The sequence below is a fragment of the Pezoporus wallicus genome, unplaced genomic scaffold (assembly GCF_028554395.1).
Source record: "Pezoporus wallicus isolate ANWC-B61680 ecotype Strahan unplaced genomic scaffold, APGP_CSIRO_Pwel_v1 contig_10389, whole genome shotgun sequence".
In the NCBI taxonomy this organism is placed as follows: domain Eukaryota; kingdom Metazoa; phylum Chordata; class Aves; order Psittaciformes; family Psittacidae; genus Pezoporus; species Pezoporus wallicus.
Window position 1 is genome coordinate 519280 of NW_026637666.1, and position 18107 is coordinate 537386.

Here is an 18107-nt window from a genome sequence, read left to right on the forward strand (position 1 = left end):
TCCTTCCTAAGAGCGTAAGTGGTAGTATACATTGAAGCACGGTGCAGCAAGTTAGTACAATATGAACTTTTAGAAGCCCTGAAATACAGAGTCTGGATATGGCTGTCAGTCAGTCCCAAAAGGGGTGGTAAACAAGGTCACTGCCTGTCCTGGGTGATTACTTGTGTCATCAGCCATTCCTTTGATGGGCCCTTTTTCATCCCCTGCTTTTGAAATAAGTTTTCTCTATGCTGCTTCGCTTCTGTTTTATTTTCTTTGGGTTAAGGCTTGATTTTTTAAAAGCATCTTTTGTGAATATGTTCTAATTATACCACGTTTCAATATGGAGGAGCCGTGGCAATAAGGAAGGAATTATGGCATAAACTCCCCTCTCTAAAGCAAGTGAATGTCTGTCAGCTGTGAAGCCTTTGGTTCAGATGCTTTCCTCCACGTTTCCAGAATATCAGAAGCAATTGTTTGATCTGTACAAGTTCAGTAAAGCTGAAGATGCACGGCATGTCCTGGTAGGACTCCAGGTATTAAACGATATCTCACTCAGGTCAGACCCTGAACATGGCAGCTAAATTTTCATTCCGATTTCTGAAGGATTTTCATCGTAGCATTCACAGCACAGCCCATTAGGAGAGTGGAAGTTAAAAAGAAGCAGAAGAGCAGAGTCATTGAAGGAAAGCAGACTGAAAAGGAGTTTTACAGAGGTCTGAAGTGAATACTTTGGTGGAAAGGGTTGGAAGAAACAAATGGTGAAGGTGAGAGAAATGACAAAGCTGAAGGAAGCTGCATGGTGGAGGTCTCATTGTGTAATACAAGCGTGTTTAAAGACTTCTTTCTTAGCACCTGTAAAGAAAACCTTTCTCAGACTCTTATTTCCTTTCCATCAAAGTACTGGATGATTTCTTTCCAAGCTGTGCTAAAGCCTCCCGGAATATCCGGAACATTGTTGAATTGTCTCTGCTGGGACAACAGTCATCTTGTCCATGACTCTGAAAATAGGATTGACAGTTTTGTAAGGGTACTGGTTATTTTTTTCCCAACAAACTCGTCATTAGTACAGAGACGAGTCCGTAGCAGGCAGTAATATAAGAGGTACCTCATGTCTGGGCAGCCAGAAGCCCTTTTGGGTTTGACAAGTAAGATTTGGATTTGTGAAGGAAGCTGATAGTCTATAAAATATAGACAAACCTCCTGTGCAATGGGAGTCACAGAATACCTGGTTTAGGCATGGACAAACTGGAGGATGTGTGCTGTTACCCTTATAAAGTTCTGTAGTTGTGGTAAGTGCATTCCTTTGGGCCAGAAGAGCCTTTGGTGCTTTCTGATGAGAGCTTTGAGTATCCAGGGATTTCACTGAGCCTTTTGGATATGAGAAATGTAGCTTGAAGCTTAAGAAACAGAACTGCTCACAAACTAGGGGGATGAAATGAGAATGGAGGTAGGAGAAAGCACTGATGCTCCCACAAAAGTATTTAGTATTGCAGTTTGAAGTATCATAAGGGTTCCCAAGTTAAACAAAATCTCAGGTCTATAATTCCTTTTACTGGCCCAGACAGAAGAGGGTAGATAAAGTTTTGAAATAGAGATGTGAGTATTAAATCTGATGGTGACCTTGAGCTATAGAGTAAACTTTGCATCGTGAGAGATCTACTGTACTTTGTAGTTTATTAACATATATCTGTAAACACTATGGGGTCGTGATTGATCTTTGGTATCTAAACATTACATCATAATTAACAACAACTCCAGAAATATATTATAAATACATGAAATAATAGTACATTAACCTAAAGGACAGCAATAAATTGCAACGCTTAGCATAAACTTGAAAACCACTAATGGGCCACTGTGCAGTTTGTTTATACAATGCGCAGTCAAGAACTCTGTGTAATGTGCAGTAACAGCGTGGAGGAGAACAGCAAGGCTCATGTGATTAATTGATACCTATTCTTTTTCGTGGACAAACACAGCTGATTTTTTGAAGTCATTTCCAGCCTGCTGTGCCAAGCGTCCTCTTTTCAGCCTGGTTCACAGCTTTCTTCCAGGGCTACTGGAATGTTGCAGACTTCTTTACGTTGCACAGATGGGTTTGTGCTGGTTTGATTCATGCCCTTGTATGAAATCAGAAATACTCTCGGAATTACCTCCTTGGACTCTCTGTGGTTCTGCTGCTCATCGCTCATCTGGGAATGACCAGTGTTCAAGGCCAGGTTGGAACTGGGTGATCTTAAGGTCCTTTCCAATCCATATAGAAATGTCATAGAATTCTGTGGTTCTAAGACAAGGCCATTTTTGAGACTGGTAGGAGATAGGTAGCATCACTGCATGTGTCACGGTGGTTTCCACAATACTTTTTGTTGCTGCCGACTAGGGTTTCATAACAGTATTCTTATAAATCCCAATTCATTTCACACTCATCTGTCATCACTTTTTTTCTTGTTATTGCTGGGTCTTAAAAGTCTGTTTGTTCTTTGGGGTTTCAGCCATATTTTCAGTAGTCATGACCATGACACCCACTCCAACTGCAGCGAGTGTCCGTGATCGGTATTTTAAAGAGAGGGGTTTGGATTACGTTGTTCCAAGCTTTCTTCCTGAAGATCAGGAATACTTTTTTCTGTGTCATGTTTACATTGGGGAAAAACATCCTGTCAGGATTGTTTCCCGGTTTCTTGGCTTGTGTCATCCTATGCCAGGGCTGTTGTATGTGTGTTTTCAAACAACATAAAATCGTAAGGATGCGTACTGACATCCAAGTGCTTGTGTAGAAACACACACATTCCTGTTAGGCAGTAGTGAGATACGGGTTTTTTTTTTCTCTGTCATCTCATAGAAACATCCTCTAAAAGTTCTCTACCAAATGACATGAGGTAAGAGAGGGTATGTGGTAGATGTGAGTGAAAGCAGTGATTTAAAGAGTTTGGCTGTGAAATCAGCTGAAGGGCAGCAGGAAGAGATTGAAGAGGCACAGGCAGCCTGAGCCTGTCCTTCAAATATAGCCCAAATTGGTCAGTTCACAGGGAGATTTGTAAGTCCCTTCTAGAGATGCACTTGTGCAAGGAGCATGAGCCAGCTGAGCAGGACAGATAAAACTATGTTGGAGTTACAGACTGAGTGAGCAGAAGAGCAGAGAGGAAGGAGGAGAAAAGCTGTTTTCTCGAGGCTGGGACAGATAGATGCTCTTAGAAATTGGGAAGGAAATTTAAAGCTGGATCTAAAATAAATACCAAATATTTGGGAAGAGTGATGTGTCCAGAGGGGCCACATCTCACCAGAGGCACAGCTCTTCTTTGCATTGTTAGAAATTAGAAAAGAGGGCCTTGGATGGGATTGGAGTTGTAATGCAACAGCCTTAATGATTTTATTATCTTGGGGCTCTTTCTGTTGTAACTGAGACTGGCAGTTTGTGTTCAGTTCTTAGGTTTGATTTCGACCAGGAGAAATAGCCTCTTTAAACAGCAAATCAAATTCTCTTGGTGCCATAGTTTTTCTCTGACTCCACGCTTTGGGGTTTCCTTTTTTTGGCTCTTGTTAATCCCTGTGGGGTCTCTAATCCTTTTTGAGCAATCTATTAAGGTGAAACACTTTGTAGGCAAACTGGGAGCTCGGAGTGCTGTGACTTGATGTCAGTAATACCAGCATCACTGAAAGTGCCAAAGCTGTCAGGTTTTGGGGAGGTTGTTTGGTGGTATCATTAGCACATCATTTGGCTATGTCACCCCAGTTGAAAAGAGCAGGTGTGTAGCGCTGTTTTTTAGTTTATCTATGTAATGTCCATGAAGCATTTTGTGTCGTGACGGTCTGTCAGCCAAATATCTTGTCACAAGGCTTAAATCCTTGTTTTATCTCAAAGGCTTCGGGGCTCAGTTGGAAACTTGCACTTTGATGAATACTTGCTGCTTTTGTCTGGAATAGCTGGAGTGCATTTCTGGGATATTTGTCCAGATGTTATCAGTGTTTACTCCAGTTTGAGTACCTGCTGTATTGTAAAGGTGCCTTCAGTGAAATCTGAAAGAATTTTATTTAGTTTATGCTGTTTAATAATACAATGAAAGCTAATCCTTCGTCTCTATGTTTGTTTGCCGTGGTAAATCCCACTTGCATGCGTGGTTCTTTTTAGTCAGCTTTTACCTTTAAAAACATTTTTAGGAGAATTGGTTTAGGATTTTTTCTCTATGATAAATCAGTTGAAGCCAGGCTGCTTGTTTTCTTGAGTTGTCTGCCAGTACAGGGCTGGAAACAAACTTTAATCTCTCTTTTAAAGCATTCCTTCAGGAACAAGAATTTGCTTTCTGTCAAAGTGTTGTGTAAAGCACACTTAAAAGAGAATTAAATCCTTCTGGACTTTGTATCTGCGATCTGTGCAGTGACTAACTGCAGTAAAAACTATTTCACTGTAGTTTTATATTTGCTTCAAGACTGGCCATTTCAAGCTAAAATAAGACTTGTGTTTCTCAAGTGGTGGATAAGCACCTGTATGTGTAAGAAGAAACTTTAATAGCTGATTAATAAATATTATGTGTACAGTGGAGTGGGTTTATAGAGAGAAATGGCCAAAGTTACTCATTTTTTTTCTTGACAGAAGTCTAAATCCAAAGAATAGCACAGGGCCAGGGATACCAGGGTGAATGGTAGCTCCCCTGAGGGATACACTGACAGTAGCAAGATCAGAGACCGTTACAGACAGCTCCTGAAGGTACTGGCCATTGGTGTTTGGTTTGTTAAGTTGCATAGGACGTGGTATTTCTGTTGACTAAAAGTACAGTTTTGTGTGCCAGTATTTGTCAAAATGAGGCCTAGTGATGAGATCTCTCTCTTCTTCTTATCCTTCCCTTTTCCCTTTTTGGGTAATCGCCAAAAATGAAAGGAGCAAATAACAAAAGATGTAATTGAAACGATTTCCCAACTCCTTTTAGAACTAAATTCTAGTTGAAAATCGTGGCTTTCTGCGGTGCTTTGCAGCAGGGTTTTTGTTTCCAGAAGTTCAGGCCTGTTGAAAAGAAAAATCTCAGAGTATTTTGCAAAGTACACACAGTTTGGATCTGGGTATTACAGTGCAGCTTGAAACGTGCTGAATATGTACTGAGTTCATCGGTATATATGCAGAAATTCAAGTTGTTGCCTAAACTTAGAAGTTTTTATTCATATTTCCAGTTAAGATTTGTGTCTGTGTAAAACATGATTGTCTGTTTCCTTTGTTAGATACATGTACATTGGTGACTGCCTTCCCATTTCACTCCCCTGTTTTCTAGGTACAGGATATCTCCTTCAGCCATGACTGCCGCTGGGTTGTGGTCAGCACACTTCGGGGCACTTCCCATGTTTTTCCCATCAATCCTTATGGTGGCCAGCCCTGTGTGCGAACACACATGTCACCCCGGGTGGTAAATCGCATGAGCCGATTCCAGAAGAGTGCAGGGTTGGAAGAGATCGAGCAAGAGCTGACATCTAAGCAAGGAGGACGTTGTAGCCCTGTTCCAGGCCTCTCAAGCAGCCCCTCTGGTTCACCGCTCCATGGTAAATCTCTTTTTTATCCTCTTTTCCTTCCCCTTACGTGGTCAAGAAACCTATTTCCTTGAGTCATTAGAACCCATGTCCTCTAAGGTGTTCCAGTACCTGCTGTGTAGCTGCCTGACTCAAAAAGATTTGGTTCCTAAATACCTTTGGAGATGCTGGCCTAAAGACCTTCATGGTCTTCCAGCTTCAGGTTTCAGTGTTAGTTGCTAACAGTTGATTTTACCAGAGATTGCAAGAATTTATTTGGTTCGTTCTGTCTCCTCGTGTAGTTTGTGCCACTAAAAAATGAGTTCCATTAAAGAAGATGCTGCAGGTATTGTGCAAAAAATAAGTAATGTATGCAGAGCCAAGGTATAAATAACTTCAGAAAGATAGCTCTGGTTTTGCAGCGTAAGTAAACTCTGCTATCACAGCTGTGTTAATTTCCACTCTAAACTGAAAGTTTTGAGGTCTTTGGGTTTCAAGTTTTGTTTCCATCTAGCACATGGTCATTAATCTGGTCTATATTCAAAAGCAGTTATCTGAAGTTCTCATTGCTCATCAGTCTTGATGATCATGAAGTCCATTTGGATATCCACCATAAATACTGTTTGAGGAGAAATGTGGAAACTAGGCAATGTGAAGTTGATGGCTTAGATTTTTGTCCACTTTTGTGTGCGTGTGTGAGCAATGTGAGAAGTAATCTCACAGACCTGTACATCCCACCGCTGGGGTGGATATGCTTTGGAAAGACTCAGAGGACAGGAAGGAGAGCCTCTAAATAAGGTTCAAATATCATCATTGTCCCAGCTTCATCGGTTTCATCTTTGCCGTTCTTTTTGCCCTTCCCTTTCATGAGGTCTGTCCTAGAAGCTGCATTGTTTGGATTCAGGATTTGCTGCATCCTTGCCCCTCCTTTCTATTAAGTCACAGCTTCCATTGAAGTGAAAGTTTAAATAGCAGTTTGGTATGGAGAGCCACCCTTTTCCAGTCTGAGAGTATTAAAAATGGCCAAGAACAGTCCCTCTTCCCTGATTATGAGTAGGATTAGAAGTGCTTGTGAAAGCCCAACTATGTGCTGTCCTAGTCGACAACAAAGACAAGAGAGTCAACTGCCATAGAGAGAACCTTTGTTGGATTTCTGAATCAAAGGAACGTTTCTATGACTTGTTGATTATTAAGGGAACCAGACTTGTCCCAGAAGAAGCCTTTCTATTTTCTTCTTTCTTTGGACTTTTCTAAATGTAGTTTTCTGCAGCGCTGTTCTGGAGCCATGCTCTTCTGCCTGGAGCCACTGGAAGGCACCCAAAATGCCATCTGCAATTTCCTCCTCCTCAGAGATATTTCAGTATCTACCATTTTACTTTCTTCTGTCACATCATTGTACAGCAGCTTAGCATGTAAGGCTTGAAACAGGCTGGGAAGTGCTGTAAAGGTTTACTATGGCACATCCAATCTCCTTTAGCTGCTGACATCACGTATGGGGAAGGAAGGAACTATCAATTTGTGTAGCTTTCATCTAATCAATTCTGGTTTGTGTCAAGGGAAACTGCAGTGAGTTGTTGGCTTTACAGTGCTTTTAGGTACATTTGGAGTTCTGAATAGATTTGACACTTTCTTCCAACCCAAGAAGAAACAGCAATATCATTTGCTCTAGCATTCTCAGTGATGGACAGATTTTGTAGGTGGGAGAAAGACCATGCATGGATGAGTTACCGAGAGAAAGGGAGAGGCATTTGTGGGAGTGTCCCAAGAGTTTTACAGTTTCAGTTTTCCAACGCCTGTCTTGAGATATAATAAGTAAATCAGATTTTTTTTCCCCCAAAGATCTTTGTGCAGTCATCACTGCGTGAAAATGAGTGCTGTTTAAGTCATTAGCTCCATGAGAAGGCTGAAAAGTAATTGCAGTTTCTGAAGAACTTCACACAGGTTGTGCTCATCACTTTCTCACAGTGTCGAAGAGCTTGAAGTTGGATGCATGCAAAGGCTGGGTTGGTAACTTGCAAACCTTCATATGAAAATTTCTTGTGAGAAATTTGAGGAGATTAAACAGAGGAGTTAGCGGAGTTGCCTTAAAATCTTCGGAAAACAACCCAAGCAATAGTTTAGTTTTAGAGAATCCATTTGGTAAAATATTGTAATGCTTTTAGGACTGTTATTGGTGCTTTTTCTTTCAGTAATTTTTCAGGTTACCCGGCTGGAGGTAGGCAGGATATTGAACTATAGCGTATGCCTCTTACAAAACGCCATTTATCATCAACTTGGGAAGGAAACCCCTGAAGTTCACAGTGACTTTCAGTGGAGGGGTTTTGTGTACGTGTGTGGCAGCTGGATTAGCCAGAGAGCGGTGATTATTCTAATTAGTGAGCTAAAATGAGTTTACTCACATTGTAACAGCTCCTTACCATATTAGAAAGTTAAATTATTGTCATTTGGAGGAGTTATGGCGGTCTGGTGACAGGAGCATAAGCTAGTAGTCATAACAGAGCAGTTCTGGGTTTGATTCTTTGCTTTACTTTTAGCTTGCTCTGTGACCCTTGGTCAGTTTTATGGAGCTGATTTTGTCTCTCAGCTTTCTGTTGTGTAACAGGAAGAATAATCTCTGTGTTCCCAGTGTGTAGAATTACTTGAATTCTGTAGTTTTATTTAAGAAGAGTAACTGTTTCCTTAGTCATCCCACTAAGTGCACTTGATTATAATGGAAATAAACCCAAAAATCGTGTCCTGAAGAGCACCATTGCACTGGGACAAATTGTTGATCAAGTGACTGATCTTCAGAGCAGACTGTGATAACCTGGTTTTATCTCTGGAGGGTATTCTGGTGTCATCATGGTTTTCCTCTTCTGTGCTTTGCAGTCCGGAAAGGTTTCAATAAACCCGAAAACTATAAAAGAAAAACTGCTGTTAATCCTTCTGCAAATATTTCTTTCACATTACAATAGCATTGCTGCAACCTGAGGCCAAGAGGCCGGACTTCTGTGAGCAAAGCCCTTGCTTGTTGTCTTCTTTTTTGATGAGCAATTGTAACCTATTGATGTTAACTCGTGATTAGCTTTTGTTCTTGTAAATATTTTCAGAGTTCAGGCTCTGTGATATTCTTCTCGCATGTTTTTTAACTCTCATTTCAAAATTAAACTGTTTGCTATGTATATAGTAGCAGGGCAATCTATTTACTTTTTGTTCAGAGTACCCGAGGAACTGTTTACCCACACGATGTACGCCTTAGTAGGGGTGGGGATGATTTCATTTCCAAATGAATCATAGTTCGGCTTTGTTCTTTTTAGCAGAATGAAGTAAACTGTTAAATAGAGGATGATAAAGAGATGGTTCCTTTGCACCTTTTATAGCTAGCACAGATTTTGTTTGGGCCGTTGTGCCTGTTAATCCAGCGACGTTGTGTTTTTGTCATTCCGTTGGATTGCCAGAGTGTGTTGTCAGTAATATCAGAGTTAGGTTGGGATCCTTTTATGGGCTTTTACTATTATAAGACTGTTACGACATCAGTTGGTTGTGGGGCTAAATGTTAGGGTAGTATACGGCCTGGTGTGACCTTTTTACTTGTCTAAAATGGGGTTTGTGGTACTTACCTGTCTCACAGGTAGGCAGGGTGGGTTAATGGGTGAGTAGTTAGAGCTATGCTTCTGAAAATGCAGATGTATCCAATGTTATCATCAGGACCTGTTTGTGAATAGCAAGGAGCGTTTGGCTGTTAAAATTGAATGCTTTTCTTGGAAGATTGAAAGCTTTCTGAAACTCTTATTATTCTGCAAATGAAAACTTACAGTCTGTTACTATCATTAGTTCTTGAGCCACCCATAAGTTAAAGTCTCTCTGGCTCTGCTCGGAGGTTTTTTCTGTTGCTGACTGCAGGGATTTCCAGTATCAGAACAATAATAGAGTAACTAAGCACGCATTGGACCTATAGCTACACATCCACACCTCCTAAAACCAGTCAATAATAATATGATACTCTCTGAATTTCTCTTGTCATTTCGTTGGGGTTGAAGTATTTATTTGGTTATAGTTCTCGTGTTCATGATACGCAGTGGTTCTGTTTCAGATTTAATACCTATGCTGAAATGGAGCACATAAATTTAGAACTATGAAAAAACACATTCTGTGTGTATTGCATTCAGACGTGTGTTTAGCTCTTTAGGGTTATTTTGGTATCGCACGTTTGTTCATTGCAAATTCATTTTTTCACTCTAAAACCCAAAAAGGGCTTCTCTCACTTTCCCCTCGTTTGTTACATTCACAACACGATTAAAACCCAAGTGTCAACCTAGAAGTTTGATAAACATGCAGCCTGAGATGCTTTGAATATTTTCCCGTTAGTTTTCACTATTTCCCAGAGTGAAACTCCTTTTGCTAGAAGAATTCTTATGGGAAAGCAGAGTTGAAAGGCCTGACATCATCAGCCCTTCCTGAAAAACAGATTGGTTTCCTTTAAGTAACACTCACTTAAGAAACCACCTATTTAGAGAGAGGAGGACAAAAATAGTTTCAAAGAAAATTAACTGCATAAGAACGTAAAGCCCTGGAGGGCAGCTCCCTCCCAAAGCTTAACTCGAGAGCTGGCGCTGTAAACACCAAAACACTTGGTTAAAAAGCCTCTGTGCGGCTTTACTTTTCCCCTGGGTTGACTGTAGCCTCTCTCGGCAGAAAATAGTTCTTATAGAATATAGATATTTATAGAAATATATATATAATATATATTATATGAGCGGTGGTGAACGGCGGCAGCCTGCAGGGGGCGCCCTCCCCACGCCGTGCCGCGCCTCTGAGGGGAGCGGGGAAGGGGCCGCGGCTTGGGGCTGCGGCTGCTGCCAGGGCGCCTTTAACAGCGGTCATTGCAGCTGGGAGAGCGCTTCCCTCCCACCCGCGGCTCCTCACGGAGTCGCCAGGGTGCTCCTGGTTGGTTTATCGCGATGTAAAACCCTTGGCAAAGAGGGGTAAGGAGAACGGACCTTCCTTTTGGTTAATGGAGGGAGAATTTACCTCACGGTCCTGAGGTAACCCCCTCTGCAGCCGGCTGCCTGAAACACGTAGCGATTTCTCTTGATCTCACGCTCTCATTTGAAGTTTCTCTTCACGATTTTGTGGCAATTAGGAGGAAATAAATAATGATTTACCTGGAGGGAGGTACACGGTTACACCTGAGAGGTACAAACAGCTCAAAAGCACGAGGTTGGGAGCGGGGCAGAGCTTGCTGCTTGGAAATGAGCTGTGGGTTTAGCTGTGTCCGTCCCCCCCGTCCCCCTTTTTTTTTTTTCCTTTATTTTTTTCCTTCTTAATGGCTGGAGAATCAGTGGAGTGAAAGAAGTGGGTGGTATATTTTGGATAGTTTCTGAAGTGGAAGAAAAAGATCCATTCCCTTCAGATAAGTAGGGAAGTAGACTGATAAATTCTGTCACAAGGGAAGTTCGTGTCTGTACATAAAGCGTTTTAGAAGTGGAGCTTTTGTAAACAGCATCAATCTGAGACGGGGCAAACGTCCGTCTGCCTTTGTATTTGGAAAAGGAGTCGTAAGAATTCCAGATAAATTGAAAGTTGGAGGAGGCTGATATCAGAGGGGAATTGCAGTTCTTGAGCTATGAAGTGTAAAACTCTATGACTGAGCGCTTTAGCACAGCAAATGCCATGGCGGCGGTCAAAGCAAGCTGGTTCAGAAAGACCGGGGGTAGGCAGGCGGAGGGGAAGTAATAGGTAGTGCACAGGAGGCCGCGATGTCAGAGATGGATCGCGAGGTGAAAGCAGGGTGGAAGGTGCAGAGGAGTTGGATTACCACAGATGTGTGTGTCCCACTGAAGTTTTCCTGTCAAGATGGATGATTTCAATCCTGGTAACATCAAACTGAAGAGAATTTTATGTAGGGTCAAGTGTTGATGCGCCAGAGGCGTGTACGGAGGGAGCCCAAAGAGCAGTGGTAACTGGATTTTTAAGTGTTTCTCTGAAAATAGCTTAATAGAACGACATTTTGGGATTCTGTTGTTTCAGTTGTTCCATCCGTTACTTCCTCTCAACTTAAAATAAGAGGATGTTTTTCCATCTCCGAATCTCACCAGGAATGTAAAAGCCAAGCCAGTGTGTTTTCTTCTCATACATCATGAGAAAGTAGATATCCTGCAGATTATGCATCGGTTTTGATGGGGTCATGGAGCTGGCAATTAGAAATTGATAAATAGTGATAATAGTGAAGCACAAGAAGTGCTCAGTTGCTTTACAGCTTCTCAGTATGCTTTGTGGATCTGTGCAGAGGACTAGGTACACATGTATAGAGCTCAGCAGTGTTTTCAGGAGAAATAAATGTGTGTGATCAGCATAAAGGCAGTCACTAAGACTGAGCTTTGAAATAAACCAGCAGAAAAGAGCTGGTCACTGAAGGAGTGATGCAGGGAAGGTTTCCTGACAGTGCTCGTTTCCAGAGCACAACAGTGGAAAGGATTATGTCAGGAGAACAGAGGTCTAGTGGAGGGGAGACAGTGTGGTCCACAAATTTGTTGGTGGGTCAGGAAATGTAAGTGGCTTGAGGGAGATGTGATCAGTGAAATGACAAGAAGTAGCTTTGCTCACCTGATACAAGCCTGTAATATGTTTGGTCAGAAGGTGAGAGAGTAGAATCTAGAGTTTTTGAAGAGACGGTATCAGCTGAAGGAAGAGGTTTAAGTATTGAGGGTGTTGTATGACAAGTAAGGTTTGGCATGAAGGAAGGTGAAAGCATGTGAAGCTCTGTGTCAGTAACCAGCAAGGGAAAGGAATGGGACAAAAACTGGTGGGAACAATCCTTTTATCTGATGAACCTTCTGAGTTTAAGCTCAAACACCTTCTGCTTCCCCTGTCAGTGGGTAGTCTGGGGCACAGCCATTGCTGAAACGGAATCCAGGGCTGATCCCTCGTGCTTGAATCAGATTGCATGTGTAGATGATTGGTGATTGATTATGCAGTAAATGGGTGCTGTCCTTGTTTATTTGTTTCAGTTTATTATTCTTAAGTCAGGCATTTAAATCAACTGCATTTTTGGTAGTCTGAAAAAATGTAAACACTTTATGGAAAGAAACGTAAGCATAAAGATTGGAAATAAGATATACTTGTATCTTTTAAAAGGTTTATCTTTACCCTTAAATATGCTGATTGGGCTTATTCTTTTCGCTTAGTCTTTGTGGGCTGTTAAAATCAGTTGCTTTTTCCCATCTCAAGGAAATGCATCTTTGACACTTCTCATGACCTGAGTCACGATGCTGTCACAGAGCCAGAAAACATCCTTAACGGTCATGGGTAAAAGAGCAGGGCTGCTGAGGGTGTGCGGTGGGTGGAAGAGGGAGAGCGATTGCTATGCTTTACTTCAGTTCTCATTCTATGGGTGTTTCAGACAAGCCATTTATTATAATTACCCATGGATATTATTATCAGGTTCTCATATGCAGTGGTTCTTGAGGCACTTTTTTTTTCACGTAGCTTGGGATAAATACTGTGTATTCAACCCAGATTGAATTCAGACGCTAAAATCCTTGTGCTAATTTTTGCAGCTAGAGCAAGGGAAAATAAGGTGTAGGTAAAAAGGTGGGGGTGAAGCCACAAATATATTAAGATGCAGTTTATTGTCAATACTACATTCTAATAAGCTGAGACCTTTGGGTAAAGGGCTGCTATTAAACTTTCCCTATTTCCTCACCCAACACAGCTTTAGAGGTGCCCTTTAGAAATTCCCAGACCAGTCATTTTGCAGTTTCTTGTGCATCTCAGAGTCATCCCTGAAAGAAAGCTTTGAATTCAGGACTGTGTTGATATGAATTATGATTGATGGGCATGACAAGGAGCAGTAGTAGTGAATACTTGTTTTCTCAAGCGTTTCATCATTCACCAGCAGACAGTGTTAGTAAAATTCCCATGTGCAAGAAATTGGAGTAGCAGAGCCTCTGCACATTGCCTAGAAGTCGCCTGTACGATAACCTCATTAGTGGCCTGTTAAGTCTGAGCTCACATAGTTCTTTCCTTGAAGAGTCTGCAAACTCAAGTCCAGTTCTTTTGTAGCTACAGCCACAGCATTTGGTCCAGAGCTTGTTTATGGCCATGTGTTGGGGAGAGTGGGCGGTGCACCTTCACATCTGTTTGCAAAATATTCCATGGTTATACCTATAGTATTTACAAGAAACTAATCTTGCAGTCCTTTAATCTGTGAAGAGTTGAAAGTACAAGAATAGGTCCAAATAGGATAGCAGTGCCTGCAACCCCCTGCCTGTGGCTGGCGTTTGCTGGAGATGGCCTGAGAGCAGAAAGGCCAGTTTGGCTGATTCTGCTGGTACCCACCATCTGGAGCAGACCAGCTGAAGTGTTACTGCTGTTGCCTGCTTTATGGCTGTGCAAAGCCTGGAGCCAACAGCTGGCAAACACGTCTTGTTGTTGTTGTTACTTCGAATTTTGCCCATAAATGGACTTGAGCTTTGCACCAACAATATTTTTAGTTAAATAAGTCCTGAAAGATGATTATTATGCCAGACTTGTATGTGTGTGTTTGTGTGTGAAGGGGCGGGGGGTGTGGGGGATGTGTGTGTTGTTTTCCAAGGAAATGCTTTAAGGCACTTTGTTGTGCAGCTCTTCGAGGAACTTTATCATAGCAAACTGGTAAAAATGAGGAGGGGAAACAGTAAGGAAAGAAGCAGACATTTGTATCAGGTTTTCAAGGAGATGTGTTTTACACGAGGCAGTTAACACTATGGATGTCCTCACAGCTGCTGCTGAGAGGTGCGATGGGGCCCAGGACACTGCTGCTGTTCTGGCAGATGTGGCTTCCTCTCCTTTTTGATTCCTCTGGACTGTCAATGTAGTTTCTTTTCCATGCAGAAAAAGAAGAAATACACATGGAGGTAGGTGAAATGGCCAGCTGTACATCACTAACTGTATAAGTAAATGACAAGTTCAAATCCCAGTTAGAGCTTGAGGTTTGAACTGTCATCCGTCTTAGGCTGGGTAGAGGTAAGAGGCAGTTCCTTCCATCTCTGACCTTTGCCAAGGACAAGAGGAGATTTTCAGGTTATCAGTGGGATGCTTTGTAACTGGGGACAAAGTTTTTGAAACCGAAGATAGTAGAAGTAAGAAAAACTTCAGAAGGAGGAAAGGAATATTAGGAAGCAGTGTTCAGATTTTGAGTGGATGATGCTGACAAGCAGTTGGAAGAGCTCGAGTTCAAGAAGTTTGGGTAAGAGGGCAGAGGACTCTGTCTCAACAGTGGCTGAGACACTTGGACTGGCGCTTGCATGTCTCAGCAGAGTATTCTGACTGAGGAGCTTGCCTGTCACTGTCACATGTCTTGCCTGGATACAAATAGAGAGAAAGTTCTGCTTTCTTAGGACAGTCATGAGATTTAGTGAAGCTGTTTTTCAAAAGTTCAATATTGAGTGGTTTTAAACGTGAAAACAACTGGCTGCATTATTTTCTCCCATCCATTTCAGTGGGATCAAGTTAGTGCTAGGTTTTGGACTTGTACCAGTTTAGCTGAGAGAAAAAATTGGTGTAAGTAGCTAGATCATGTGCATATACATGCTGTAGCTAATACATAATATTCTTCCTTCAGTGGGTCTAATTGTACTGGAAATGTTGCTGGTTAGGGTGTGAAGTGTGTTTAAATTTGATAGGATACAATTGAGGGAAATTGCAATGTAGCTTTAATTTGGAAGCGATCATTAACTAAAATAATTAGTTTCCTGACTTTTTCTAGGAAAGTGTGTAACATTTCACAAGGAAAGATAAAACATGTTTGACTGATAAAGCATAAAAGAAAAAGCCCACTTTCAGCAGTAATTAGCGCTTGTGGTGTTGAGTGTGTTTCTTGGGACACTATTGAGTTTGTCTGTCAAGCTCTTCCAAATGACTTCTGCGAGCCAGCATTGCTTCCGCAGGGTTCTCCGCTCAGGTCACAAGGCAGCGTTTCTCACCAGGGCGCTGCTGTTTCCTCTTCCGACTGTAGCAGATTACAGATTATACTGGAACATGTCTGAGAAAAGGTCAGAAACGAGGGTGAAAGTCTTGGAACTGAAGCTGGGAAGCTTTCCATTCTCATCCGGGAAACTTTTTGTATTGAATAAAAGGAAAGCAAAATAAACCATCACATCCATGACACTTCTGTTTTTCCTGCTATTTTCTGTCTGCCAGTTAGAAAGGATTTTACTTCCCTTGTATTATACGATTACTGAATGTTTAGCTGAGGAATCTTCAGTATTACACTAAACAGAAATAATGGCCAAACACAGTTCCTTTTCGTGTAACTCAGCCTCTACATGACTGCATAGCCTGGAGTTACTGCATATTTATTTACCAAATTATAGATGTTTATGTGTAGTGTTAATGTCAGTAGACTACGTGGTGCGCTTTGAAATGTAGTCTGTTAAAGACTGTAAGACATAAAAGCTAATCAAGTGGGTTTTGAATTTTAATGATGCTGCATTACTAAGCTTTTCATATTGGAGTAATGGAAGAAAAATGGGAAAAAAACAACACAGAATCATTTTATTATGAGGCTAAGAGGTGCTTGATACCACTTTAGTTTTTCATGTAAAGTGTATCGAGAAACTAAAATGCTTATGATCATTACTTTCCTACCAGAGGACTTGTCTGGGCCAAGTCCTGTTTGCTTTGCTCACTAATAGGGTGGAATTTCTCTGTGCAAAAGAGGATCCCACACCTCTTGAACAGCGAGACATGCCATGCACAACTGAAACTGCCAGGGAAATTTACTGGCTAAAGTGATTCAATTTCCATTTGGTGGGAAGTTGGTCTTTGCATCCCATAGGTGTTAGGGTGTAGGTTTGGTTTTAAGCTCGGTTGTGGGATACTGGGTTCCATCTGATGGAGTGGTACCAATATATTAGAGCTACGTTTAAAACAGGAGAGAAGCGATTTAGTCACATTAATGTGGTGCCTATGCGTGGAGTAAAGAGAAGGGCAAAGTAAGAGTAGAGTGATCTGTGCGGCTGCATCCCCGAAATTCTTCCAGGATCCAGTAAAGTCTCTGTGCAACCCTGGCTGCATTGCGCTGCGTTCACAGATGAGCTCCTTGGGGCTGGCAGGAATGTATCTGCTGTGCTGCGTTTTGATGTAGAATTATGTCATTAGTAGTTGCAAAGATCAGGATGTTTTTTCTTCTCTCTCCTCGAAGATGATCTCTGACAGTAGTGCCCTGAAGTACTCTGTTCAAATGCTGACCAATTTGAAATCTGGCCTGAATTCATCAAGGCTCTTAGTTGATCAGAAGAGGACAAGTTTACTGTATTAATTGCTTTCAGTTGATTGAATGCTTTTTACACAGTGTTACAAGCTCGCAAGTCTGGCTCTTTTTCCCCTTGGTGTAGCTTTCCTTTCATATCCAAAATTATACTTCAGAAATGTAGAAAGGCGTGTTTTGATCAAATGTTTAAACCTCACATTTAAGCCTTAAGAGTATTTTATAGGTTTAACAATGATTGTAAATAAAATAATTGTAAATAAAAGCTGTAGCTGTCCATAAGTCAGAGTTGTGATGGTGCAGGTACGTGGACAGTGAAGAGGGACTCTGGCATAGCTTGGAGCAGGAGGTGGTATAGCTGGTCATCAGCCAGGGGCTGTGGTTAGGAGGATGGAGGTGAGGCCAAAGCAGTGGGGCCACAAGCCTGGCCCGACTGTACCTGAGAGCTGCTCCTGATGTCTTTTCCACAGATGTCCAGCTTTGTCAAAAACCAGTAAATCTTGTGAAGTTTATTTTCCTTGTAGCATCTGTGTTTTATAATGGTGCTTTTAATTTGTTTTTTCTTTGTCTGCTGGGATTTCTTTTGTCCGGCGCTTTCAGGCCTCCCTTTTTTTCTCAGTGGAAGTGAGTCTGTTAATGATGGCTGGCTTGGGAATACACCCCAGCCAGGCAGACCCTGCAGCCTCTCCCTCTGTCTGACAACAAAGCCCATTGTTGTTTTCTTTCTTCACTTTTATCCTCAACTTAATCCATTTTTCCTTGGACTGTATGTGGAATAAAATGCCTGGAGAAGCATGGCTCAGATTTTGGGTGGGTGATATGATGGCGGTTTCATTGTAAACTTTAATCAAACAGGTACAAAGGCAGAACTAACTGATCACATTTTCTATGTTTCAGTATGCAACATTTATTCCAGTATAATGCTGCACTTGTAAATAAACTTCTGCTGTCAGACCCCCAAAACCATGACATCCTCAGCTTTTTCAAGTCAAGTCCCTTAGTAAAATTAATTAGAGATTTGCCAGCAGCTTAAGTTGAGACATAGGACATTTTTTCTTTCATTTTTCTCCAGTGGGACTCTAAAAGGCTGAATGAGGATTATCTGAAGGAGGTTTTTGACTTGGCTTTAGTTGTGATCAAGAATTTGGATCCTGAGTCTGTAATATTTGAGTGAAGATAATGGAAGCACTCCCTTTTGTGAGCATCCTTAGCTGTGGCCCAAGCTGGATAGGCAGTGCAGGCAAATGGGATTTTCGCTGATGCACACAAGGAAAACAAAACTCAGCCTGGTGAGGCTTTAATGTATTCTGTGCACAGCTCTTGAACTGTCACCTGAAAATCTCTTTCATGGCAGCCTGTGGAAAGACAAATACTTGACCAAAAGCACTTGCCTTGCCTGAGGTCC

General features: G+C 41.7%; 1 protein-coding gene across 14 annotated transcripts in view; it reads left to right on the forward strand.

The window, feature by feature from the left end:
* Window positions 1-18107, forward strand: part of BCAS3 (BCAS3 microtubule associated cell migration factor) — a 361207-nt gene that overhangs the window by 113383 nt on the left and 229717 nt on the right. For all 14 annotated transcript variants that reach the window (XM_057407125.1, XM_057407127.1, XM_057407119.1 and 11 more), the window contains one exon: window positions 5241-5505. In XM_057407125.1, the coding sequence (XP_057263108.1) occupies window positions 5241-5505 (265 nt within the window). The remainder of the gene's footprint in view (window positions 1-5240; window positions 5506-18107) is intronic.